Here is a 24286-nt window from a genome sequence, read left to right as displayed (position 1 = left end):
GACCACTCGCCTCCAGAAGAGTCCAGATTCTTTGAAAGATGGAGTCTCGGGAATCGCCTGGGGCACACAGCCTCACTTGATCACTCCCCTGACAGGCTGGCCAATCAATCGCTAAATCCACTGTAATCATCCACGTTTTAGCGGGCTCCCTCAGCGCTGGTCGACGACATCATTGCGCCTCTGGGCCCGTTTCAGTGGGTGCTTCTCCACTGACGCCACCCCACCTCACTGCGGAAAGAGCGTCATCCCCGATCTGGGAAACTTGGGACAGCTTGAGGAAGGTGAGGCCCGCTCCATTCCCGATCCCGCCTTAAAGCCAAGGCCTTGGCCTCTTGGCCCTTCACATCTTCTTCACTTACAACCGTCTCTCGACCTTTTCCCAAGATCCTCAAGACACTCCCTATCAAGAAAGAAAGCAGATAGACAGACAGATCCTGTACTCTCGTGCACATTTCAAGATAAAAGCCTGTTCGATGAAGGAAGCCTCCTCTGAATCCCCCGATATAGATGGCAGTCGCTCTGGTGCACAACCCGCAGCGCATGGATTCTTGCCTCCTTCATCCACGGCTCCTGAAGGCGGAAGCACTTTTGGCTTGAGCCAGCAACCTCACCTCAACGACTTTGACGAAAAGACTCGATCGGATAACCACCATGATGTCCCTCGCGCAGACCAAGCTGCCGTCGACGGCCACTCCACGAACCACAATGGCCCCTCCGAGCTCAAGATGCCACCTGGGTACATCCCATCTCATACATCTTCTCAGGCTGCACGGTCGGGGTCTGTCGTAGAGCCGGCACCCAAGGCCGGGGAGCCATCTGAAGAAAACACAAATACTGCCAAGAAGGGCACCTTTATCGACGAGATCCGCCGCAATACCTGGCTGGCCGTCACTTACAGCTGGCTTAATGTCCTGCTCATCTTTGTACCCGTCGGCATTGCCGTCTCCCAGGTTGACGGCATCCATGGCGGTGTCGTCTTTGCCATGAATGCCATTGCCATCATCCCTCTCGCCGGACTGCTTGCGTTTGCAACCGAGTCTGTGGCGCGTAAGATGGGAGATGCTCTTGGCGCCCTGCTGAACGTTACGTTCGGTAATGCTGTTGAACTGATCATCTTGTGAGTCTACCATCCTCTTCATGTTTCGATACATTGAATGCTAACTTTATCATAGTATGTATGTTAATATCCCAACTTCCTGTTGTATGGCAAAGGTTACTAGAGCTCAAGTGGGCTATGGTATAACTGCTCTTGCGTTGATCTGATGGCTAACATCTATTTCTTCCCTTCCACAGTATTGCTCTGGTCAAGGTACGTGTTGGCAGTTGCTTGAAGTTCCATGAATACTAACTAGTCTTAGAATGAGATTCGAATTGTTCAGGCTTCCCTCTTGGGTTCGATCTTGGCCAACCTACTGCTAATCCTTGGCATGGGTTTCTTCCTTGGTGGTCTACGCTACCGAGAACAGGTTTGTCGCCTCATCTCTCGCTGATGCCCTTTGGTACTAACCGTATCCTTTAGATCTACAACAGCACTGTCACTCAGATGAGTGCTTGTTTGCTCAGTCTCAGTGTCATCAGCCTGGTTTTGCCGGTAAGTTATAACACGGAGTATACAGTCACAACGTGCTAACAATTCATTCAGACAGCTTTCCATGCCTCTTTCAGCGATACAAAGCTTGCTGATGCCCAATCTCTCAAGATTAGTCGTGGAACCAGTGTGGTAAGTTCGGCCGCTGCTTCTCTGTAGATGATTCTCCTAACTGGCGTTAGATCCTCCTTCTCGTCTACATCATCTACCTTTTGTTCCAGCTGAAGTCTCACGCCTACATGTACGAGTCCACACCTCAGCACATTGTCGATGCTGAATCGACCCCTGGTCCTGCTGCTGGCTGGCTGGATTCGTCTAGCTCGGACGACAGCTCATCATCGAGCTCTGACTCTTCTGACTCTGACTCCTCCCACGGTACCGTCCGCAAGAGGATGAAGAAGGTTCTTCGTGGTGGACGACGTCGAAGATCTAGCAATGCTTCCGCCGACACTGCCAACACTAGAGCCACTCGCGCCGCTTCTTTCACCACCAACAACACTACCCCTGGTGAAGAGGTATCTGAACCATCAGCTTCCAGGCACCGGATCCCTCGATTCCCTTCTTATGAAGGGAGTGAGCAAGCCGTCGATGAAGAAGAGGAACCACGTCGATCCCACAGGCGTCGTCGCCATCGCCGACACAGACACCGTAAGAACAAGAGGCACGATCACGACACTGAAAAGGGTGGTGATGGAACGCAATCACGGAACAAGCAGCCCGAGGCTAGTGCGCAAAATCGCGGTGAGGGTGAACCTCGCCGTGTGGATTTCGCTGTTCAGAACGAGGCAGAACTCGGCTCATCAACTGGTGGCCGAAGGCCCTTCCCCCTTAGAGGAATGTCGGTCAAGAACCTGGCACCCACTGTCTTCACCGAGAAGCCAGAGCCAGGTATTCTGCCTCCCGCCCCTTCTGGTCCTGTTCCCCGCGTTCGCTATGGTATTCGCCGTACCAACTCGCTTCCTGACCGCCTGGGTCAGCAGTTCCGCCCTCCCGGTGCCATGCTGCCATCCCAGGTTCCGTTGATGGCTTTGAATGCCGCTGGCGCTCAGAAGGCTGATCGGGAGGACGACGATGAAGAGCATCTTTCCCAGATCGGCTCGGTTGTTCTTCTCCTCGTTTCTACGGCTCTGGTTGCGGTTTGTGCCGAGTTCCTAGTTGACTCTATTGAGGAGGTCGTTAGCACCTCGTCGGTCGGAGAAATCTTCATCGGTCTCATCATCCTGCCCATTGTGGGCAATGCTGCGGAACACGTCACAGCCATCACAGTGGCCATGAAGAACAAGATGGATTTGGCTATTGGTGTGGCTGTCGGCAGCTCGATCCAGATCGCCATCTTCATCACCCCATTGGTTGTTATTCTCGGCTGGATCATGGACCGCGAGATGACGTTGTACTTTACGCTGTTTGAGACTGTTTGTCTCTTTGTGTCGGCGTTTATTGTCAACTTCCTGGTTCTTGATGGCAGAAGCAACTACCTTGAGGGTGCCCTGCTCTGTGCGGTGTATATCATCATCAGTGTGGTGGCATTCTTTTATCCTGATGAGAATGAGGCCAGTGCTTGGGGCAGCTAAGCCAAGCCGCCAGCGGGTGCGCTCTACCACGGGTGAGAGTGGTTGAGAGGCACAACAGACACATGGTAGCATATGACTGCTATGGATTTGGGAGGATATTCAAGGGACACAAACATGGATTGTCCTTGTTAGATAGTTTGTCAGGCAATTTAAAGTGGCTATGAGGGTTCCCTGTCCCCATGCCATGTACACCTCCCACTCAGATTCCAGTAGCTGTGACATGGGCCAGATGCATCCATCAGGTCAATGGAAAATTGCCTCATACGTAAGTTTGCCTAATACGCCATACGCAAGGCAGTTCTTGGTAGCTCAGGCTCTTTGAGGATGCAATGCGCCGCTCGTTTGCGTTTGTCTCTCGGTGGCAGTGTTGTTCGTTCGTCAGCTGGTCACTAATAGCCCGGGTGCCCAGCCGCGAACCAGGCCTGAAGCGGCGTGGTGTTGGATTAAGATGAGAGTGGAATAAAGGTGGCTCAGCCACGACTTTAAAGTGTGCTGTGCTGGCAATAAATAATTGGTAAATAAATGGCGCCTGTTCTCTTCTTTGTTCTAGGACTCAATTGCTATTCCTGCTCTTGTTGGTGGTGCTCGTCATCAGTCGCTGCTGCTGTTTCTCAAAGTGCAAGTGGTTGCATTACATGCAGTCGTGCTCCTGAAACCTTGTTTTGACCTCCTCAACAACCCAGCTCATACCATCATCTCATCCCTTTCATCATCGAGCCAAATCATCAACAAAACATCACTGCAAATTCACTTAGCCATGTGCTTTGGTAGCAAGAACGAACGCGATAGCGACCCGGCGCCGCGTCCGGTGCAGCGACCTGTGTCGTCGCAGAGCCAGGGAGACGTCAAGAAGAGCAAATATAACCCACAGAACGACCCCAATCATCTGGGAGAGCCGAGTTACACAGCGCCTCCAGGCCCACCCCCGGACAAGAAGCAGGCTGCGGACTTTGCACCTCCTCCAGGACCACCACCTGGACAATCGTCATCGCAGCAATATGCTCCTCCACCAGGGCCACCTCCAAGTCAACAATATGCCCCTCCTCCTGGACCTCCGCCTGCCTTCGCCGCTCATCCCCAGCACGATTGGGAGGTAGCTGTGCCTGATACCTCGCTTTTCCCCCCACCACCGGCCATCTTCAGCGGCTACGATAGATCCCCGACCAGCAATGCCACTGAGGAAGAAGCCATCGCCGGTGAAGACTGGTGCAAGGCCTATCCCATGACACAGCCCATCTACCTGGACCAGATCGGAAAGTCGGCTCTTCAGGCGGGCAACATCCGCTTAATGGAGCCCATGGGCTTCAATGGAAAGCTCACCTGGGTCAGCCCTGGACATTGGGAAGGTCGGACCTCAAAGAACTCGCCCGATCGTTGCATCATTGGCTACCCGCCCCTCTACTCTGTCACCGAGCATGATCCGATCCGCCTTGGACAGCCTAAAACCATTTACTACGAGGTCCAAATTACGCGCGATAGTCCGGAGGTCTACGTCGGCCTCGGCTTCACAGCGCTGCCCTACCCTTCCTTCCGAATGCCGGGTTGGCATCGTGGCAGTCTGGCGGTTCACGGCGACGATGGGCACAAGTACGTCAACGACCGCTGGGGTGGCCGTGATTTCACTGAGCCGATGCGCCGCGGTGAGACGTACGGTATTGGCATGACCTTCCGCCCTATCGGCGGGCAGAAGCCCCAGGTCGACATCTTCTTCACCCGCAACGGCACTCTAACGGGCGGGTGGGCGCTGCATGAGGAGACGGACGCCGAGCAAGATCTGCCTGTCACGGGCTTGGAAGGCTTCCATGATCTAAGCTGCGCCATCGGGACGTATGACGCCGTCAAGTTCAAGGCAGTCTTTGAACCATCTGGGTGGATGTATAATCCTCATCAGCTGTGAGGTCAATGATGGGTTGATGGTGGGCTGATACCGTTGATGACTTGTTGTTCACTTTTCTCAGCCTCTCTACGGGGATGAATACCTTTAATCATTAAGTAGACAGACCAAGACACGCGTCCCATTTCTTGATATTCTTGCGGTTCCCCAGTGCTTGGACATGATGCTCGAGCTGTAGCATGAGCGCGTCATGTCTGTTGAATCGTTTTAATTCCACTTCTGTGTCTGTTTCCTCCATCGGAACTTTTTCAACATTATTTACAGCCAATGATTCCAAGATGTCCGATCTCAAAGTCATTCGTGAAAACCTGCTGAGAGGTTGATAGAGGGTATGGTGTTGAGGGAATGCATCTAGCGGGGCGACAATCCCCCCATACATACAAGTCTAACGTTCAGTGCGCGACGGGCGAGACCGATGGTGATAGTAACAAACACCCCAATTAAACTTTTGGTCATTTCCTCAAACCACCATGGAGGTCGATAGCGATAATGGCCTGCTCGGCAAGGTCGCATCCGGCTGTTCAGTCGAAAAGTGAGCTCAAACTGGGCATGCGACTCTTGGATTTGGATGTCTGACCTTGGATGATAGGGAGGCTTGGCCCGCCTTGCGCAGCGACATTCTCTCGAGACTCGACTCGGTATAGCCTCAAAGCTGCACTTGTCCACGACCGTGTATGTACTGACCGACTCCTTCTCAGATCGCGCACAACGACTTTCCGATCCCAAAACTCCCTCCCCCGCCACCGACCCCCGAAACCGCTGGGGACAAGCTCGCGTCTACGCAGCCGTCATCACCACCCGGCGACTCGTCCCAAGAAGCCAACAAGGAGAATGCGCCGACCGAGTCGCTCCCCGCCACGCAGCCCATCGAAGGGACGCTCCCAAAGCAGCTCGCCGATATGCTCTTCGACATCACCAGCCACCTTCAGACCTTTGATACCTACCCGCCTCATACGATCCAGCGCCTGGCCGACCTGATCTTGCAGCCTCACGCGCACTACAAGGCGCTGGCGCCTTATTTGCATGCTGTTGATCGCACCGTGCAGGTGACTTCGGGGACCAACATCTACCCTCTGCCCCCGCCCATCCCCGACATGTCATCGATGCACCTAAATGGCGAAGACGCAAACGATCCGGCTGTGTCGGTCGCGTGGAGCAATCCCACAACGGCAGCTTTGGGCACAGACGAGGCGTTGGGAGGAGCTCTTTTGACTCCCATCCCGTGGCTAACGAGGCGCAGCCCCGACAGCGGACAGAACACGCCTGGTGCGCAGATTCACAGCGAAAGCACAGAAACCATCGATGGCCCCAATGGCGTGGGTAGTATCGAAACCGTCTCCGTCAGTGTAAATGGCATTCCATCAACGGGACATGCACGTGGCGTCACGCAGGGTGAGCTATTGCGACAGGAGCAACGAGCAGGAGTGGTGCCTGTAAGTCAGTTGTCACGAGCCCAAGAGGCTGCCCACGAGGGAGGTCTCACGATGGGAGAGGAGGAGGAAGAAGAGGAGGAGCAGCTTCGGCAGCGCCAACAAGAACAAGAACAGCAGCTACAGCAAGCCCAGGAGGAAGAAGAGGAGACACCACATGCACGAGGACCGGAGGAGATTGGTGTCGACGACACAGGCCCTCAATCTTCAACAACAAGCTACGTGGGCGAAGGTGGTCTAGAAATGCAGGGCATTGACGTTGAGGCCGCCGTTGGGAGAAAACACGATGGAGACGAGCACAAGGCAGATGATAGCATGGATGCTGATGGAGATGCCGAAGGCGAGAGTGAAGCCAAGAGCCCCAGCGCGGAGAGCGTTGGCACGAAACGTGAGGCTGAACAGGAGCTCGAAGGTGACGCACTAAAGAAGGTCAAGGAGAATGGGGTTGAGGGCGAACTCAAGGACAAGGATGTTACCGAGGCAAACGGGGAAGACGAGAAGAAGGCGCCGACAGACGAGACAAAGAAGGATGATGACGGTGACAAGATGGATACGGAATAAGAGAAAAGGTTCACGACGGATGACATGATACCATATGGTCAAAGGAGGGTTTAATGTTGGAGTCTTGGGGGTTATGCAGAGAGGCAGGCTATTTTAGTGTCTCTGGCAAGATAGACTCGCCGCTGAGACAATGGGTCTCAGGGGGCTTCACATAAGGCGCAAGAGTTTTGAAAAATCAGTCTAGAGGGCCGTCCTTTGGCTGACAGCTGGAGGCTTGCATGAGTTAACGTCAATCAACGGCCCGGCCATGGAACGTTGTCAGAAGATGTGGATGGCCTCGATTGGGTAGGCGTATCGCCGAAAGAGGGCGTTGCCGTGGTGATAGACGCCATGGCCAGTGTTGACCCCAGCTGCCGCATGGGACCCGCACCACTAAACAAGGGCCTTGGGTAGTTTATAGACCATGTCGGTATAACCCTCTTTGTATTTACATTTACTTACGCCAGACAAGGCTTGCGTTGCTGAAACAAACCCTCTGCAGGCATCCCCTCCTCTGTGCCACTGACTTTAGGATCCAGGGTTTCTTTTTTTCGATTTCAATTAACGTACTTGTCAAAGTCTAGTACATGTCTAGATGAAGCGGGCACCGTCAAAGCTCCCGCAACAACAACCACCACAACCACACTCGACTCTTCACCGCACATCACCATCCACCCCGACTCGCCACCAGAAGTTGCCCACCGTGGCTCACCAACGCCCAACACGCTCCGACCGGGAGCATAGCCGGATCGCCATGGCCTCGAGCCTACGCGCCGGCGCCGGCAGCCGTGCCAACGCGAGAACAGCGGGCACGAGGGCCTCGTCCACCAGATACGCCTCGTCCTCGATCGCAGCGCGTGCCATGGAGCGCAGCGGTGCCGTGTCGCCCTCCGAGTCAGTCACTTCGGTCAACACGGTCGGCACCAAGCGCAAGGAACGCGACTTTGACGCCGACGCGGGGGTTGAGGAGACAAACATCACCGTCGTCGTGCGATGCCGGGGCCGTAATGAGCGCGAGGTCCGCGAGAACAGCAACGTCGTTGTTGCTACTGATGCCGTCAAGGGAAAGGTTGTCGAGCTGTCAATGGGTCCCAGTGCATTGAGCAACCGCTCCTACAACTTTGACCGCGTCTTCTCCCAGGCCGCTGACCAGAACATGGTCTTTGACGATACAGTGAAGCCAATTCTTGATGAGGTAGGTTTCTGGCTGTGCTTGGAAGTCAATTGCTAACCATTGTCACTAGATGCTCTCCGGATACAACTGCACCATCTTTGCCTACGGACAGACTGGTACAGGAAAGACATACACAATGTCGGGTGACATGACCGAAACCCTGGGTCTTCTCTCAGACGAGGCCGGTATCATTCCCCGTGTTCTTCAGACACTATTCAACAAGCTCGAGCTCGAGGACGCCGAGAGCACAATCAAGTGCTCCTTCATCGAGCTCTACAACGAGGAGCTCCGCGACCTGCTCTCGTCCGACGAGAGCGCCAAGCTCAAAATCTACGACGACACCTCGCGGCGGGGTCATACGAGTACCGTGGTTCAGGGCATGGAGGAGAAGCACATCAAGACAGCTGCCGAGGGTGTCAAGGTGCTTCAGGAGGGTAGCTTGAGGCGTCAGGTGGCGGCCACAAAGTGCAACGACCTGAGTTCCCGAAGTCACACTGTCTTCACAATCACCACCTATGTGAGGAAGCCCAATGAACACGGCGTCGACGCCCTCGTCAGCGCCGGCAAGCTGAACCTGGTCGATTTGGCTGGTAGCGAGAACATTCAGCGATCAGGCGCTGAGAACAAGCGCGCCGCTGAGGCTGGTCTTATCAACAAGTCTCTTCTGACTCTCGGCCGAGTCATCAACGCCCTCGTCGACCGTGGTTCTCACATTCCTTACCGAGAGTCCAAGTTGACTCGACTACTACAAGACTCTCTTGGAGGCAGGACTAAGACCTGTATTATCGCCACCATCTCACCCGCAAAGAGTAACCTGGAGGAGACCATCTCGACACTCGACTACGCCTTCCGGGCCAAGAACATCAAGAACAAGCCACAGCTCAACCCCATGATGGAGAAGAAGACGCTGCTGAAGGACTTTACTATGGAGATTGAGAAGCTCAAGAGCGAGCTGATCGCTACCCGCCAGCGCAACGGTGTCTACCTCTCTAACGAGGCATACGAGGAGATGACGGCTCAAAGCGAGTCGCGCCGCATCGTCAACGAGGAGCAGTCCGCCAAGCTCGAGACTCTGGAGAGTAACCTGCGCAACAAGGTCCAGGAACTTTTCAACCTTCAGTCGACATTCATGGGTCTCAAGAAGGATCACGAGGGTACCAAGGCCCTGTTAGATGACACCAAGGAGGTGCTGGACCAGACCGAGATTGTTCTTTCGGCTACGCGAAAGTCACTGGCCGAGGAGACCAGGATCAGAAAGGCACATCAAAAGACGGAGGAGAAGCTCACACAAGTTGGCGGAGAGCTCATCAACAAGCTTCATAAGACAGTCCGCGATGTCGGTGGTCTTCACGCCAAGAACAAGCGCAAGTCAGATCTGCAGTCTCTCAACCGCAACACGTGGAGCACATCCCAGGACCAGGTCGTCGATGTCACCTCCATGGTTGAACGACGAATCGAGGAGTTCCAGGACGAGCAACAGGAGCACATTGCGAGCATTGGAAAGCGAATGGAGGAGTTTGTAGGTGAGGAGCTACGGAAGCTCTCGTCAACACAGACATTCCTGGATGAGCACTTTGGCACCTTTGTCGAGTCCAAGAAGCAGCTCTTGGATGGAAAGCAAAAGTCAAAGGAGGACATGGATGAGGTGCTGGAGGAGATCAAGGTGGTCCGCGATACCGTCAAGGACCGGATGGGTGAGAGCCTGCAGTCTATCTCTCACTCTGCTGAGAGGATAGCTGCGGATATGCTGAATGAGATGACGGCTTTCCACGGCCAGGTAAGTTGGCTTCCTACATATACAAAGGAGGATATGTACTAACTCGAACCAGCTACACAACTCGTACAGCGCGCTTGGAAAGGACTTCAAGTCCATATTTGAAGACCTTGTTAAGCACATCACAGCCCAGCGAGCCGAGTGTGATAGTCTCCGACGACAACTTCAGGCTGCGACAAACACCATCGTGCTGCAGAATGCCACCATTTCTACCCGTATCCAGGACGCGTTGGAGGAAGAGCGAAGACAAGCCGTTGACGATCGCCAGAAGCTCATGACCCAGATCTCTGCCCTGATTAACACGCAGGCCGAGACCCAGGAGTCGCGTCTTCACGATAAGGCTATCCTTATTCAGAAGAGCATGGCTGAGGCCAACACAAACCTCGAGAATGCCGTCTCACACTACGGCGAGGGTATGACAACTTGGGATGTCAAGGAGGGCGAACTCTTGGACGAGGTCAAGAAGTCTCGCGATCAGCTGAAGACGAAGCTAAAGGATGACTGGACCGCGGCCAACGAGCACAGCAACTCGATCCAGGCCACGGCCAAGTCTGTCCATGCCGAGACGGTCCGCGTCGTGGACGAGCAGATTAAGGATCTCGACGTCCAGATGGAGGCTCTCGACGACTTTGTCACTCGCGCCAAGTCGGAGAACGGACACCACCACGAGACTCACGGCCAGTCCGTCCAGGCTCTGTCCAACACTGTCGAGGAGTCATTTGGCAACATCTCGGCCCACTTCAAGTCGACGTTTGACCGTGTCCAGAACCTCGGCGAGGAGATGGAGCTCGACCTTGGTGATCTTCAGGATGGCCTGGAGCCCCTGAATGATCAGCTGTGTCAACCCCTGGCCAACCTGCGGGAAGACATCTCGGGCACAGCTCTTCAAGAGTATCAGCCTACCGGTGACACGCCTGCCAAGGTTCAATACCACTATCCAACTGACCTGCCTCGCACCGAGCCTCACGATCTCATCATCTCTCGCATCGACGAGATGCCCACGCCAACCAAGGACCGTGACAACGACAAGGACACAACCATCGTCTTTGCTGACCTCGACTCTCAAAAGATGATGACATCTCCTCCCCGTCCTCCACCCCGTGCCTCCAACGCCAGCGCACCCGACGGTAGCACCCTCGGCATGAGCCTACGCGAGGTCAACCCCAACCTCACGACGGGCTCCATCAACTTCAACCCGCGGGTGAGCACCATGTCGATGCCTCCCGAGCGCACCATGCCGCTGTTTAAGCGCAGCACGCGAGTCACGCGGAGCGCCAAAAAGCCCATCAACATAGACGCCATCGTGGTCGAGGGCGGTGAGAATGCCCTGCCCACGACGTTTGAGCAGAGGAGAAAGAGCCCCAGGCTGAATTAGAGTGGTTTGACATGAGAGTTTGAAATGAAAGACCTTTGTCTATAGTTGCGATCCGGTTTCTGGATCTGGAGTTTTGGGGGGTGGTTGGGTTTATGCTTTTGCGTCTGTCTAGTTCTTGGAGCGGTTGAGGGTTTGAACGTTGTAGGGTTATTTGAGTACTTGATACCCTTTGACTTTTGAGATGACCAAGTAATGATATTCACATTATGTCAATTATAGTATCGACGTGTTGATCAACGTGAACCAGTGGGTGGTGATATCACACAAACCACCCTGTAGTCCATCAAGGAGATACATCACCACCACCCTACAGTCTATCAAGGCGATGCATCACCATTGTCTACACTCGTCTCGCGGCTCCGATCCCCGTAGAACCTCTTCCTCCTCCTCTGTGCTGTGTCTTCTCCCCTCCAGCCCCTACCCGGCACGATAGGCCTCAGGAAGCCATCGACATGCACGCCGCCAGCCACCTCCTCATCGCTGTCCATCTCCTCCGTCTGGCCCTGATGCACGAGCTCAATGTGTCGTCGCAGGTTGGCCTTGCGGGTAAACCCTTGTGCAGCTCGATCACATGAGGCGACGGGGCAAAAGACGAGTCCGCCTGCCGATGCTGAACGGGAACGCGGAGACTTTGGCGGTGCGGGTGATCGTGTCGAGCGTCGGCTGCCGAGTGAGTCTGGACTTCGGCTTGAGCGGGCGAGGGATGCCTGTCTGGAGGCAACGCGACGCTGTACGAGGTCTGCGGCACCGGCGCTCTCATCATCAGCATCTTCATCCTCGTCTGAGTATGAGAGCCGGATGGGCTCCGGGCGGTACTCAACACCGCTGATACCTGTCCCTTGAGAGACGGGCACCTCGTTCAGCGTCCTAATCACCATACCCTCCTCGAAGAGGTCAGCACAACGACGTGCCGTTCTAGCGATGGTCTGGCTCGAGAAGCCAGCCAGGGCAGCGGCTCCAAGCACATCGCTCCAGTCTCGAAGACCCCATCTCGCGCGCTTACGGTCCATATAAGTCCCAGAGGCCGAACTGGCGACATCACTGTCCGGCCCTTCAGATGTCCCTCGCTTCAGAGACAGAGACCGCTCGCGTTCGATGGCTTCATCACCCTTACGCATCCACTCTTCAAACTCTGCGTCCGTGTCCTTGGGCGTCGTCGGCTTCTTCCTGTGAGATTCGCGAGCGACGCGCAAGAGAAACTCCTCCTGCGTCTCTCCCTCACGAGGGACACGGATCTTTCTTGGACGGCCGCGTCTGCTGGGCGTGGCGGGTGTGGGAGGTGCAGAACCGTCCGTGTCGTGGGATGGCATGCGACGACCGCCACGAGACAGCCTGTGCCCGCTCTGACTGTCGGACTCTTCTTCTGTTGAGGAATCAGACATGTAGCTCATGCCCGCTAACCGCGAGTTGTGAAGGATAGATAGTGTGGCGTCGAGCTGCGATAGAATATGGCGAACAGATGGCCTCAGCAGCTGGTAGGATAGCTCATCGTTGGTAGACTCTACCGGCTCGTACGTCTTGCGTCCCCCTCTACCAGTCATTTTGCTTCCCTCAGAATCTACCGCCATCTTCTCGCCTTCATCTTCTGTTTCAGGCCTTATGGATGACTCTCTCGATGGGACGACCGGTGTGTCGTTGCCGCTCTCTTCGATAGAAGGGCGAGGCGCCATGTTGCTCATCCTCTTGCGGAAGCGCCGCTTGGCGGTCCGTAGAATGGTTGCTGAAACCTCCTCCTCCAGCTCGGTACTTGGCAGAATCTCTTCCTGTCTGCGAAACGTGAAGCGATCATCCTCGTCGGGTTGGCTGTTGATGAGCCGTTCCTTGGGGACCTGTTTATGCTTCAGAGGCCACGCAGTCCACATCTTTGGCGGTGCCCAAACAGCATCCTGACCGCCTGCCTATATCGAATTGTCAGTTCCGTTCTCTTGAAAAATTGTACGTGGCTCACCGTCTTGACCACCAGGTCCTGGGCAGATTCCGCATCCCGACTTCTTCGCTTCAGGGCAAAGGCATTGTAGAGATGCACGGAGAGGTCCTGGTCCTGGAGTTGCTTCATCGACTGCCACAGCAGTCTATCTTCTTCCGTGAGGGTGCGCCATGTGGATTTTGGTCCGGTCCAGCGATTCGGTCTGTTCTCGCGCAGGTCCTCAGAGGCGATGGATGCGATCTCATCGCTGTCTAGCTCCCATGCTGTAGCGCTAGCTTCCATTGTGACAAACTCGAGTGGATGAAATGGTGATGATTAAAATGATAAGTAGTACTGGATGAGATTTCTGTCTCTCACATAGTCGAGCCTATTACTCATCTCTCGGATGAAAATTGTTGGTGTAGTTGTTGTCAGGTTCAAGTTTTCCAAGGCAACTTTCACCATGGTAGAAAAATTGTAACAAGGTTCTTTTACCCACCCAGCATAAACACAAACACTCTATCACAGTTCACCAATAACCAACTTCACAATAGCTTCACAAAATCAAACAAACTCTCTTCTTTTCTTCGCATGCAAATTGAATCTATCCGAATGGTATAAAACATTGAAGCCTTTTACATTACGTACGCCTACGCCCGCCTTACTTCGCCTTGCCCTTTGCCTTTTCCTTTTCCAGCTTTCTCCTCTTGGCCCGCAGCTTCTGGTCCTCGGCGCTCTTCTTGGTATTCGTGTACACCATCTGCTCGTACAGCTTCCGCTTCTTCTTGCTGAGCATGCCCTTGGCCCGCTCAATGTCCTCGGCCTCCTCACGCGCCTTCTTGTTCAGCGCCTTGCGCGCCTCCTCCTTGGCCTTGGCCTTGGTGTTGGGCGTCTTGGACTTGACGGCACCGCCAGTGAGCTCAGCCTCCAGCTCTTGTTGACGCTGCTCGGCATCGTCCTCATCCTCGTCCTCTTCTTGCTCGTCCTCAGAGAAACCGCCAAACTCGTCGTCTTCTGCGTCTTCGCCATCCTCTTCTTCGTCTGAGTTGGCCACATCCATACCCTCAACAGTATCGTCAACCTCATCCTCGCCGTCGCTCTGAGCCTCAATGGCTTCCTCCTCAGGCTCCTGCTCCTCGAGAGGGATGGTGGGGTCGTATGCGCCCTGGACGCTCTTCACGAAGGGGCTCAGATGGGGAGGCAGAGAAGCGCCAGGAGCATACAGATGAGGCTCCTTCAGCTCGCCGTCATTGACACTGTCCCACACCCATTGGGGCTGGATGTAGGTCCTTCCAGGGACTCGTCGGTTGGCAGCAAGCTTCTGCGAAGTCTGGTTGTCCTCATCGTCGCCATCCTCCTCAGTAACGGCCTGGATGGGAGGTCGGTCGACAATCTGGTGGGTGATGGCGGGATCAAGCTCATCAGTAGTGAAAGCGCCACCGCCGAGCACAGCATCCCAACCAACACGCTTGCAGCCAAAAGACTTGAGCAGGAACTCGAGAGGTTGTCGGGGAGTTTCGCGGGAAAGGTAGATGGTCAGGTTGGAGAAGAGGTTGTTGGGGTTGTTTCCGGTGTTGGAAGGTTGGGGGAGCACATCGCCGCCAGGGGCCGCCGGCTCAAACTTGTCAATCACACCCGCATCCTGGTCCTCACCCTCCACCTGGTTCTCGGTCGCTGGTGTCGAATCGTCTTCGGCTTCGCTGCCCTTGATCTTCTTGATAACCTTGTTAACGGCAGCCTGAACCTTGGGATCGGGCTTGTGCTCAGCAGCCTCCAATTGCTTTTGCTGGTGCTCCTCAGCGCCGACCAGGGTCTTGCCCTCGAGAGTGAAGGCGCCAAGCTCGGCAGCGTTCTCGTCCATGACCTGGTCAAACTTGGGAGGGTACTTGAGGCCAATGGAGGTGTACAGTCGGAAGTTGATGAAGCCAAGCAGGGTCATGTAGAACTCGATAAAGGTACCCATGATGCGGAAATCGACATCGCCGACGACGCGCTGGTTAAACTTGTAGGGAACCAGCCAGAGAACGTCCTCTCCCTGGATGTTGGCCTGGTAGTAGATTCCCTTGATGGACAGGAACGACTTGGTAACGCTCTGCGACACGATCAGGTAGTGTTGGAACTCGAGGCAGAGACGCTCGCAACGGGCAACCATCTTGGCGGGAACCGACGTGGTGGACGGCAAGTTGGCGAACAGGAACAGCATCGACAGGCAGTCGTCGAGGTCTCGCAGGGCGTCCACAAAGGTCGGGTAGCGCTCCCGGATGACATGGTCAAGCGTGTATCGAGGCTTTCCAGTCTTCTCAGGTCGCGCAGCGTTCTTCTCGAGACGGGAGGCGTCGGTGACATCGCCGCGGCCGAGGGCGCGGGAGATCTTCTTCTCGAGGACCTTTTGGTCGCGGAACTTTTGCAGAAGCGGCTCATGGAGGAGGTACTGGATATCCTTGGCGTAGTAAAAGGTGGTCGAGCTGGTCGACGACTTGGACACCTTCTTCCTGCTCCGGGGCTCGCGAGGATAGATTCCCTTCCAGATGCACAGCTTTCGGAAGTCGGGCAGGCTGATCTGCAGCTTTCGAATGGCCTGGTTTCGGGTGACGTAGTTCTTGGCCGCGCCGGCCTTGCCCTTCTTCTTTATCCGAGCCATTGTGGTTGTTGGTGATGGCTCTTTTTGCTGGATGGTTGTATCTCGCAGCAGCAGTAGAAGCAGCGGGGCACTTTTTCCTGCTGTGTCTGTCTCTCAACTTTTTTTTCCATCGCGAAATTTTATGCCCAGAGGCACCGCCCTGGGCGCAAATATATTAGGTCTAGCGCGGCAATCATGGTCCTCAATTGGCCAGTCTGCTTCTCACCGCCCGGTGCCATGCTCCAGCGCATCTCAGGGCCTTGCAGCGTCCATTCAGCGCTCGGCCAAGCAAAGCTCCAGCGGCTCTTCCAGCGGCCCCTCTCCCGCCGGTGGAGGTGGCCCGCCAAGCCTCAACCCGCCAAGTGGCCTCCAAGGACACCTCGATCGCGATACCACACCTCGACGCGATCCCCCCTCCACGACCAGCTCCTCTTCGAGCAATGCAATGCCTGGCATCATGACATTGCGAGGCAAAGCCAGCGTCTACGCCGGCGCTGCTCTGCTCCGGCTCGCCCTCTTCCTCGCCTTTCCCGGTCTCCCCGACCTCCTAACCAGCCGCGTCGAGATCTCGACCCCCGTCACAAGCTTCAAGCGATGTAAGCCCCTCGCTCCCGGCACACTCTAGTCCATGCGCTCACACGGGTTTTCCCAGTGCAAGAGGGTCTGTTCCTATACACGAATAACGTTTCTCCTTACGATGGCGGCGTCTTCCATCAGGCGCCGCTGCTGCTGCCCTTGTTCTCGCTGCTCCCAGACGTCAAGGTCTGGCCCATCTTCACACACCTGCTCTACATCGCCGTAGACCTCCTCAGCGCCGATGCGTTGTACAAGATCGCCAATTCGGGCGAGGCGGCTAGCTCGAAGCTGTTTACATCGCCGCGCCGGGCAAACAAGTTTGTTGGCGCCGCCGTTGCTGCTGCGTAAGGGAGATCTTAGTTATACTCAACACCAATACTAATATCATGCGACAGCTTCTTGTTCAACCCCTACACTATCGCCACATGTATAGGACGATCAACCGGTGTCTTTACCAACTGCGCCATCCTATATGCTATCGCCAGGGCTATCAAGGGTTCTCCCTTCAACGCCATGATTGCCCTGTCGTTCGCCTCTTACCTATCCATGTACCCCATCCTCCTTCTCCCTCCTCTGATTCTCCTCGCCTTTGATCGCCAGCCCGAGAAGCGTCGGGTTGCATCCCTCGCCAAGTTTGCGGCTACCAATGTTCTCATCGTGGTGGGCTGCGTCATCTCACTGCTGGGCATGTCCTTTGTCTTGGCTGGCAACTCGTGGGACTTCCTCGCCCGCACGTACGGCATCCAATTGACGTTGTCGGACCTCACGCCTAACGTCGGTTTGTGGTGGTACTTCTTCATCGAGATGTTTGACTCGTTCCGGGCCTTCTTCCTCGGTGTCTTCTGGCTTCACCTCGCCTCTTATCCCGCCGCTCTCTCTATCCGTCTGCGGCCTCAACCGTTGGCCGTCTTGGCCATCCTCCTGGGCACATTCTCCATCTTCAAGCCCTACCCCTCTCTCGCGGACGCGAGTCTTTTCCTGTCTGTTGTTCCTTTGTTCCGACACGTTTTCCCTCTGATGCGGTATGCCTTTGTCACAACATCAACGCTCCTGTATGCGACGTTCCTCGGACCGGCTTTCTACCACCTCTGGATCTATTATGGAAGCGGCAACGCAAACTTCTTCTACGCCATTACACTTGTGTGGAGCTTGGGACAGAGTCTGCTGGTGACTGACCTGACCTTTGCGGTGTTGAGAGATGAGTGGGAGATTGACCGACCTGAGATGGCAGGCAAGGAGATTCGGCAGATATAAGCCGATTTATCAAGAGGTGGAAGACATGGGTATCTGGTGTAGAATTAAACTCAACTCGAGAGCATAACGTCTTTCGCAGTTAAAACATCTAGACTTCAAGAAGCAATGTCGTCTTGGATCGTTTTGTGTACCACTAAGGCCACTGGAGGCTGTCAATACAGGATAGAGATACAGTAATATTACACTCATATCATAAGATGCCCAGCTTAGTCCACCTCTGTGTCCGTCTCGACGAACCGGGCCTCGCTTGACTGATAAGCTGGGGCGGTCCGTGGAGCTTGATAGCTTCCGAAGGCAGAATCCAGTATAGAACCAACCGCACCTAATCGACTCAGCTTGGAGCGATTCCGCTCCGACTGCCACACCTGTATCCGGGATCCAAAAGGCTGCATCGCCCTGTACATATGGTAGCCATATCCGAGAGCCGCACTTGTTGCAATGAGGCTCATGGCCAACATCAAGGTCCTCCCGTCTACACCTTTGATGCTCTCCTCAGCTCTTCTCCTTACTTCAGTAGCGTAGTGGTCGCCGACGCCTGGGATGTTGTACATAATACTGTCGAGGGTGCGAGCGCCAACGCGGAGGGCCGTATCATGGCCAGACTCAACCCATGGAAGAGGGCCCTGCTTCTCCAGACCTCTTGACTTGATGTCGTCCACAAACTTAGACAACCTAGGTGTCTTCTTCTCAAGCCAATCTTTCAGGAAAGACCGCGGCACCGGAGCGTCACGCATCAATGCAAGGTAGCCAAATGCTAGGCAGTCCAGAGATGAAGGGCTAGCACTCTCAAAGAAGCCAAAGGTCTTCTCAGAATCTCCTTTCAGGTAGTCATCAAGCACCGAGAGGCAGTCCTCGGCCAGTCCGTACAGTCGAATCAACACCGCTTGCTCAGGGGTCATCTCCTCGTGAATCGTCTTCTTAGTCCGCGCAGGGATGTGCCTTCGAAACGCTTCAGGGAGAGCATCCCGGCCTGAAGATAGGTGCAGGCCGCCATTGGGATCAAAGTCAGTGTCCATGTCCGCGAAGCCGAGATGCTCAACACGCTTCACGGCCTCTGCCCGGATCAGCGGTGGAACGGTCCATGTCAACGGGAATGGTAGGAGTGAGCTAAAAGCAGGACGAGTAGTGGCGGCCCAGTTCGCAGCAGAGACGTAGAGCGAGAGGTCCAGCAAGGGGGCAGCATGGGCGGTCAAGAATGCACCGTACGCGATGCGGTCCGCCTGCTGGATGGGCGTCAAGCTGGCGTCCAGGTTGTCGCCGAGGGACTTTGAAGCCAGGTAGTCGACGATGGGCGCATAGCCGCTCGTCCAGACGCCCTCATGGTGGAGTGCGGGGAGAGTATCTGGGGTCAAACGGTTAACAAACAAGGTTCAAACCCGAGCAGGGATGATGGGGGTGAAGGAAAATCGTCAATCATACTAGATGGGCTGATGGACGGGTCGTTGCTGGGGATCAGGCGCCAGGCTGAGGCGGGGAGGCTGATGTGAAGGTATGTGATGATAGCGAGGCACTCCGGATCAATGGACGGCAGGCCAAACGCCGAACCCCAGACGTGGAGGTCCAACATGACTGACGGGACGGGACGGGGACCGATGAGGTTATCGCAAAGACGTCATACGCTTAGACACTGAGCGATTAAGCACGAGGCGCGGTAAGCTTTCTGATGCAGGCGCTCGGGCATGCAGGAAACGGCTCGAGATAATCCTGCAGCGTATCGCCGAGACGGATGTCCGGTGTAAGTAAAGGTCTGTCGAGATCCTTGAAGCTTCAAGACGCCAGCCTTGTCGCCCTGCCCTGCAGCGGCAGACCAAGGCCCGCCCCCATGTCACGGCCCGGGCGTAAGCCACAGCGCGTAACCACGTGACCTGTCATAGAGCCACGAGCTGCGACTGGCAGCCTGCGCCTCTCGTAACTAGGCGTCAACGCAAGTATCACCAACCAGCTCATGATGACCTGGAGAAAGCATCTCATTGTCACGATCTTGTTCGGGAAGGGGACCAACACACTGTTCGTCCGTACCCCCTGTGGCAACATGGCGCCCCTGAAAGAGCATCGCATATGGCATGCTTCCTGATGCTACACCACCACGCGTTCCTCGAACGTCGTGATCTACATACCAGCCCATCACAATCCCCGTCCAGCGCCCTACATGGCTGAGCGGTGCATACACAGGACTGCCAGAGCTTGAAACAGAAAGGGAGTTGGTCCGGGGAATGAGGGGTCATAGTCTGAAAGAAGCTATTTCGCCCGCTTTGGTGTGAGACCCAAAGGTGTGCAACACAGCCCACCTAAACAAGGCAGCCGATATATGTAGTCGATTCTATAGCGCTATCAGACGTGTAAGCAAGCAGACACACTGCTCACTGCCCACTTTACGAGATGGTGTCTTTACCCCTTGAGCGGGCGTCGATGCTGACCTCGGCCTTGTGAGACAAGTCAGGGACACAGGAGATCAAGGTTGGACACGTTTTCGCCACACAGCAATTAAACGTTTGCCCAATACTGCCAAGATTCGCGGACCTTGCAGCTCTCGCAGCCGCGACCGCCTGTTTCATCATTCCATGATTCACCTTTGACCGTCCTCGACGTGGGACGACAGGACGAGACACGCGCTATCCAACCCCACAGCCTTGTTTGGGCTGCTGTCCCAAGGATCGGTTGGTGCCAGGAAATCTTGTCGCTCACCTTGGCGTCTAGTCCGTCTTCCCCTGAGTTTGGGACCAATGAACTGTATCGGCCGGCCTCCCTCCGTCCCAGTGCGGGAGCAAAGCTCCCGTTGGCCTCGACGCCGGCTCAGAGCCGGGCATAAGGAAACGAAACGCTATTTACAAACCACTCGGAAACCGATATCCTTATGGAGCGAAGATCTAGAGACGGGGCTTGGACGACTAAAGTTAGCAAAAAAGAAAAAAATATGATTGTCAAATGACGAAGACGAAATCGCTGGCATCTTGCGCTGATGGATGTGCCTTGCCATTCCCGGCCCCCGGATTACGGGCTCCTCTCTGAAAATAGGAGACGGCCGGGCTGCAAGCCACGGCAGGAACGGGAGAATCAAGAGGCAGCACAAGGACACACACACGCACGCACACACAATACAGGTCTCGTCAGGTCCAGGGGAGCCCTGCAGGTTTCAGTCCTTGGGAGAGCGTCAGCTGGGTCGGGATCGACGGTGCAAGAGAGAGGCGTGGCACCAAGAGTCAAAGAGATGCTGCAAGCGAGCAGGCACACCTTGACAACTCTTGGCTACTCCGGCCTTGGATGATGAATGATGATGCTGCTGCGCTGGGCTGGGCAGGCTGGGGTGCGAGCGAGGGGATACGATGCAAGGGAGAGAAGCAGGACAGGACAGGGATGTAGGAGATCACGAGGCTCGATCGGGACAGGGATGATGGTAATTTGGGCAACAGCCATGGACAATCCACAATCCGGGGGTTGAGTCCGTCCGCTATTTCGGGCACTCACTCAGTCTAGCATTAGGGAAGACTCGGAAGCAGTGGGCGTCAGGTCAAGGGCATTGTTCAGATTCAGTTGGGACCATGTTCTTTTGGGGCAATTTCATGTTTGATTCAGTTCGCGTAATAACTCTGGTATCTCGTTCCCTTTCCGTCAACACTGAGTGATCAGTGGACTTGATCCCATTTGCTCCTTAGAAAGAGGCGAGTAAAAGTAACCCATCCTTAAAAACAATATCTATGTTCCCAACCGGCGTATTCATCATGATAATAGTGTCAAAAAGTACACTCTCGTTCCCCATCGTGACACGCCCAACGCAGCAAGACCTTTGCGATGTGTAGTGTGTGAGACGCCCATGGTAATGCCTGTCTAATGATACAGTTCCCAAAATCCCTTTCGGAATAAAATAATCCTCCCAAATAGTTGATCAAACGAAGTAGAGAAGGGCAAAATAGGCAAGAGTGTAATAAGGTGATTAGATAATATCGTAGGAGGGGTATTGAACGGTGATGCGCTGTAAAAGAGAGGCGCACGCAACAGAAGTGAAAGATGAAGGAGTCCGGTCGGTCCAGCCAAAAGGGACGAATGAAGAGTGTGGCTGTCGAGGCCGGGCCATGTATGGCCAGGTCGTCAAGTGAACGCCTGGGTTGGGTGAATGCGGCCCAGGCAGGGCTGGAGTTGTGGTTGTTGTTGAAATGCGGTAGAAGCAGGGTGTTTGATTCGACGGCCGAATCCGTGATGTTGCAGTTGCAGGCAGGTAACTTTTGCGTGTTTGGCCAGCTCACAGGGAACCCAGAATTGGCGGTAGTGATTAATTAGGTGCATGCGGGAGACGGGTTGGGGTTGTGATGGAGTTGCGTTGCGGGACTCGCATGTGCATATGCGCACGCGCGCCATCGCGAACAAGGCCTTGGAAGACCCGAGTGTGAACCTTGTTCATTGTCTGTGTAACCGAGGATGAGAGGGGCCCGGTAGTGATGGTGCCATGGAAGCCTTGGATTCCCAGAGATGTTGAGCCGAGAGGAGGATTGTTGATTGCATTGTAGGCCGTCGATGAAGTTGTCGATCCGTTTAGCCTCGCTTGGGCAGAGGAGGAAGAGGGCGGCTGGGAGGTGGGCCGGGGCAGGGAGGAAGTTGCGAAGGTCGCTGAGCAGGCATGTTGATTGTGGTTTGTTGGTGTTTGCTTGAGAAGCTTCGAGTAGGTTGAGTGAACTGAGGACGGTTGGCTCAGTTCTTGGTGGTGTTGTTGAGTGTTTGTAAGAGTTCAGTGACTCGAGATTGTATGTGTTGCAAGTGAAGAAGCTAGAGGCGAGTGCGAGTGCCTAAATAGGATGGATTGCTTGCTTAGATATCGAGTCGATGATGAGAATGATCAACAACTTTTTCTCTCGTGGGGAAGAGGGAGGTCGCTGCCCTTTTTGTATTCCTGGCCAGCCGGTCTGGTGTTTGTGCCTCCAGCTCCTAGTCAAAGGTAATCTGAAGTGAAGCAGCCCGCCCAGGGCGCAAGACACAGGGCACCACTTCTGACAGGGGCAGAGGGGGGGTGAATCCACGCCCTCGATGGACCCGACCCCCAGGAGATGATGAGCGCCCCACCAGGTGTTTGGCCAGACACACGCCCCCCCTGGCCGTGGTGCTCTGTGAAATGGAGGTCAGGCCTCTCGTACGAGGTAGATACGTCAGTGGAGGTACTTTGGCATCAGGTACCTGAAGCGAGCGGCCTGCCTGAGCCCAGGTGAGGGCGGCCGTCCGATGAGGGACCCATCCCACGCCTCCCTTTCACGTTTCCCTCTACCATGCCATGCCGCCCGGGATCCAATAATACCTGCCGGCCTTTTCAGTTCTGATGCGGTGTAAGAGAATCAGATGCGACTTGGCACCCCTCGACTCTCTCTCTCTCTCTCTCTCTCTGCCTCTCCTCTGAACTGACGGTGACGCAGTGGGCCTCGACCAACAAAAGGGAAATTGAAACAAGTCCGCCAACTATCGAGCATGGGGGTCCCCCTGGGAGATCAGTTCCCCACGGCCCCCTGTCGCACAAGAATGCCTAGCAATTCTACTGAAATAGCTGTGCAATATTGCAGTAATTACATGCGTTGCGCTCTAGCAGAGCCTTCCATTTCCTTGGTTCTATTTCCTGTGCGCACCGAACGCTCGCTCGCCAGCGTTGCACGCGCTCGGCCACAAGTTGACGCCTGCGCTGCTGCAATGCGCATCAATTACCAGGGCAGGAGGAGGCACTTGCTCATTCATTCAGCCCAGCAATATGGATACAGTCTGTTGGGACACACGCCCAAAAAAGCAACAGTTGCTCGGGACTTGTGTAGTCGTAGTAGACGCAGTACGGATGCCATGATGACGACCCCATGCTTGGTACAGCTCACCAAACAGCCAACGATTGGATCTCTAGAGATCACCTGGCCCGGCCTAGCAAGGCTGCCCAGGCGGTAGAGCAGCAAAAGATTCTGTAAACAGCAACTACTGATGCAGTGCGAGGCCCCGGGCCAACGAATTTGTGGCTCGTCAGTAAGCAACTCGATCTGCAAAAAGGCGGCATACATTCCGACGCTACCATCAGAACATACAGACATTTAACAAAAAAAGACCTCAGGTCGTCAAATCTTTCCGGTCCGGCGGCCGAAACGCACGCCCGCCCGCCCCCCAATCGCCGAGGCATTCAGAAATAAATCCGATGGGAGAAATGCTGGCTACCTAGGAAGGGAAAACGAGTCCCAGCCAAGCCGAGCCCCGAGTGGTCAAAAACACACATGTCCATTCCAGCCGCCCCGGCTACTGAACCGCTGACTTTCAGCGACCGAAACTCTCATCAGTTCGCGAGCAAACGCACGCACACAAAAATTTAAAATTCATCCTCTTTCTTGTTAATCGTCGGACCGAGTGACCGAACGGGCTTGGACGGGCTGGGCTCTCGTCAACGCCAAGAAGGAGCCAGAGTTGCGAAGCGAAACTGGAGAACTGGTGCAAGGACTCGCAAGGCCTGGCCTAGGGAGATGGTTCCACAACAGGCTTGGTATGGAACGCATGGAAGCCTCATAGAAGGCCATCCTGGCTGCCCAAAGAGCGTCCAGGCTCCCTCCCATCGAGGCGCTAAAGGGGTCTCTCTCGCC

At 55.1% G+C, this 24286-nt stretch overlaps 8 protein-coding genes across 8 annotated transcripts; 5 read left to right on the top strand and 3 right to left on the bottom strand.

Moving 5' to 3' along the window:
- Window positions 1-356: 356 nt before the first annotated feature.
- On the top strand, window positions 357-3159 carry NCS57_00146300 (uncharacterized protein; the record flags this gene model as incomplete). Its single annotated transcript, XM_053051527.1, has 6 exons — window positions 357-1117; window positions 1294-1309; window positions 1359-1466; window positions 1520-1591; window positions 1643-1720; window positions 1771-3159. Exons 1-6 carry the CDS (start codon window positions 474-476, stop codon window positions 3157-3159), a joined length of 2307 nt encoding a protein of 768 aa, XP_052920042.1. The 5' UTR covers window positions 357-473.
- A 679-nt stretch (window positions 3160-3838) lies between these two features.
- Window positions 3839-5056, top strand: NCS57_00146200 (uncharacterized protein; the record flags this gene model as incomplete). The annotated part of the gene is made up of 1 exon (XM_053051526.1): window positions 3839-5056. Exon 1 carries the CDS (start codon window positions 3917-3919, stop codon window positions 5054-5056), a length of 1140 nt encoding a protein of 379 aa, XP_052920041.1. The 5' UTR covers window positions 3839-3916.
- A 467-nt stretch (window positions 5057-5523) lies between these two features.
- Window positions 5524-7044, top strand: NCS57_00146100 (uncharacterized protein; the record flags this gene model as incomplete). Its single annotated transcript, XM_053051525.1, has 3 exons — window positions 5524-5585; window positions 5643-5691; window positions 5752-7044. 3 exons carry the CDS (start codon window positions 5524-5526, stop codon window positions 7042-7044), a joined length of 1404 nt encoding a protein of 467 aa, XP_052920040.1.
- A 574-nt stretch (window positions 7045-7618) lies between these two features.
- NCS57_00146000 (Kinesin motor domain-containing protein) lies at window positions 7619-11346 on the top strand (the record flags this gene model as incomplete). Its single annotated transcript, XM_053051524.1, has 3 exons — window positions 7619-8218; window positions 8268-9974; window positions 10027-11346. 3 exons carry the CDS (start codon window positions 7619-7621, stop codon window positions 11344-11346), a joined length of 3627 nt encoding a protein of 1208 aa, XP_052920039.1.
- Window positions 11347-11663: 317 nt separating this feature from the next.
- On the bottom strand, window positions 11664-13555 carry NCS57_00145900 (C2H2-type domain-containing protein; the record flags this gene model as incomplete). Its single annotated transcript, XM_053051523.1, has 2 exons — window positions 11664-13244; window positions 13295-13555. 2 exons carry the CDS (start codon window positions 13553-13555, stop codon window positions 11664-11666), a joined length of 1842 nt encoding a protein of 613 aa, XP_052920038.1.
- A 358-nt stretch (window positions 13556-13913) lies between these two features.
- NCS57_00145800 (Pescadillo-like protein) lies at window positions 13914-15893 on the bottom strand (the record flags this gene model as incomplete). The annotated part of the gene is made up of 1 exon (XM_053051522.1): window positions 13914-15893. One exon carries the CDS (start codon window positions 15891-15893, stop codon window positions 13914-13916), a length of 1980 nt encoding a protein of 659 aa, XP_052920037.1.
- A 385-nt stretch (window positions 15894-16278) lies between these two features.
- NCS57_00145700 (uncharacterized protein) lies at window positions 16279-17702 on the top strand (the record flags this gene model as incomplete). Its single annotated transcript, XM_053051521.1, has 3 exons — window positions 16279-16468; window positions 16525-16792; window positions 16844-17702. Exons 1-3 carry the CDS (start codon window positions 16318-16320, stop codon window positions 17700-17702), a joined length of 1278 nt encoding a protein of 425 aa, XP_052920036.1. The 5' UTR covers window positions 16279-16317.
- A 206-nt stretch (window positions 17703-17908) lies between these two features.
- On the bottom strand, window positions 17909-19269 carry NCS57_00145600 (uncharacterized protein; the record flags this gene model as incomplete). The annotated part of the gene is made up of 2 exons (XM_053051520.1): window positions 17909-19044; window positions 19122-19269. The coding sequence occupies 2 exons, from the start codon at window positions 19267-19269 to the stop codon at window positions 17909-17911; spliced, it is 1284 nt and encodes a 427-aa protein (XP_052920035.1).
- Window positions 19270-24286: the final 5017 nt, after the last annotated feature.

Source organism: Fusarium keratoplasticum, chromosome 1 (genome assembly GCF_025433545.1).
Source record: "Fusarium keratoplasticum isolate Fu6.1 chromosome 1, whole genome shotgun sequence".
NCBI lineage: Eukaryota > Fungi > Ascomycota > Sordariomycetes > Hypocreales > Nectriaceae > Fusarium > Fusarium keratoplasticum.
This window is presented reverse-complemented; position numbering and strand designations above follow the sequence as displayed.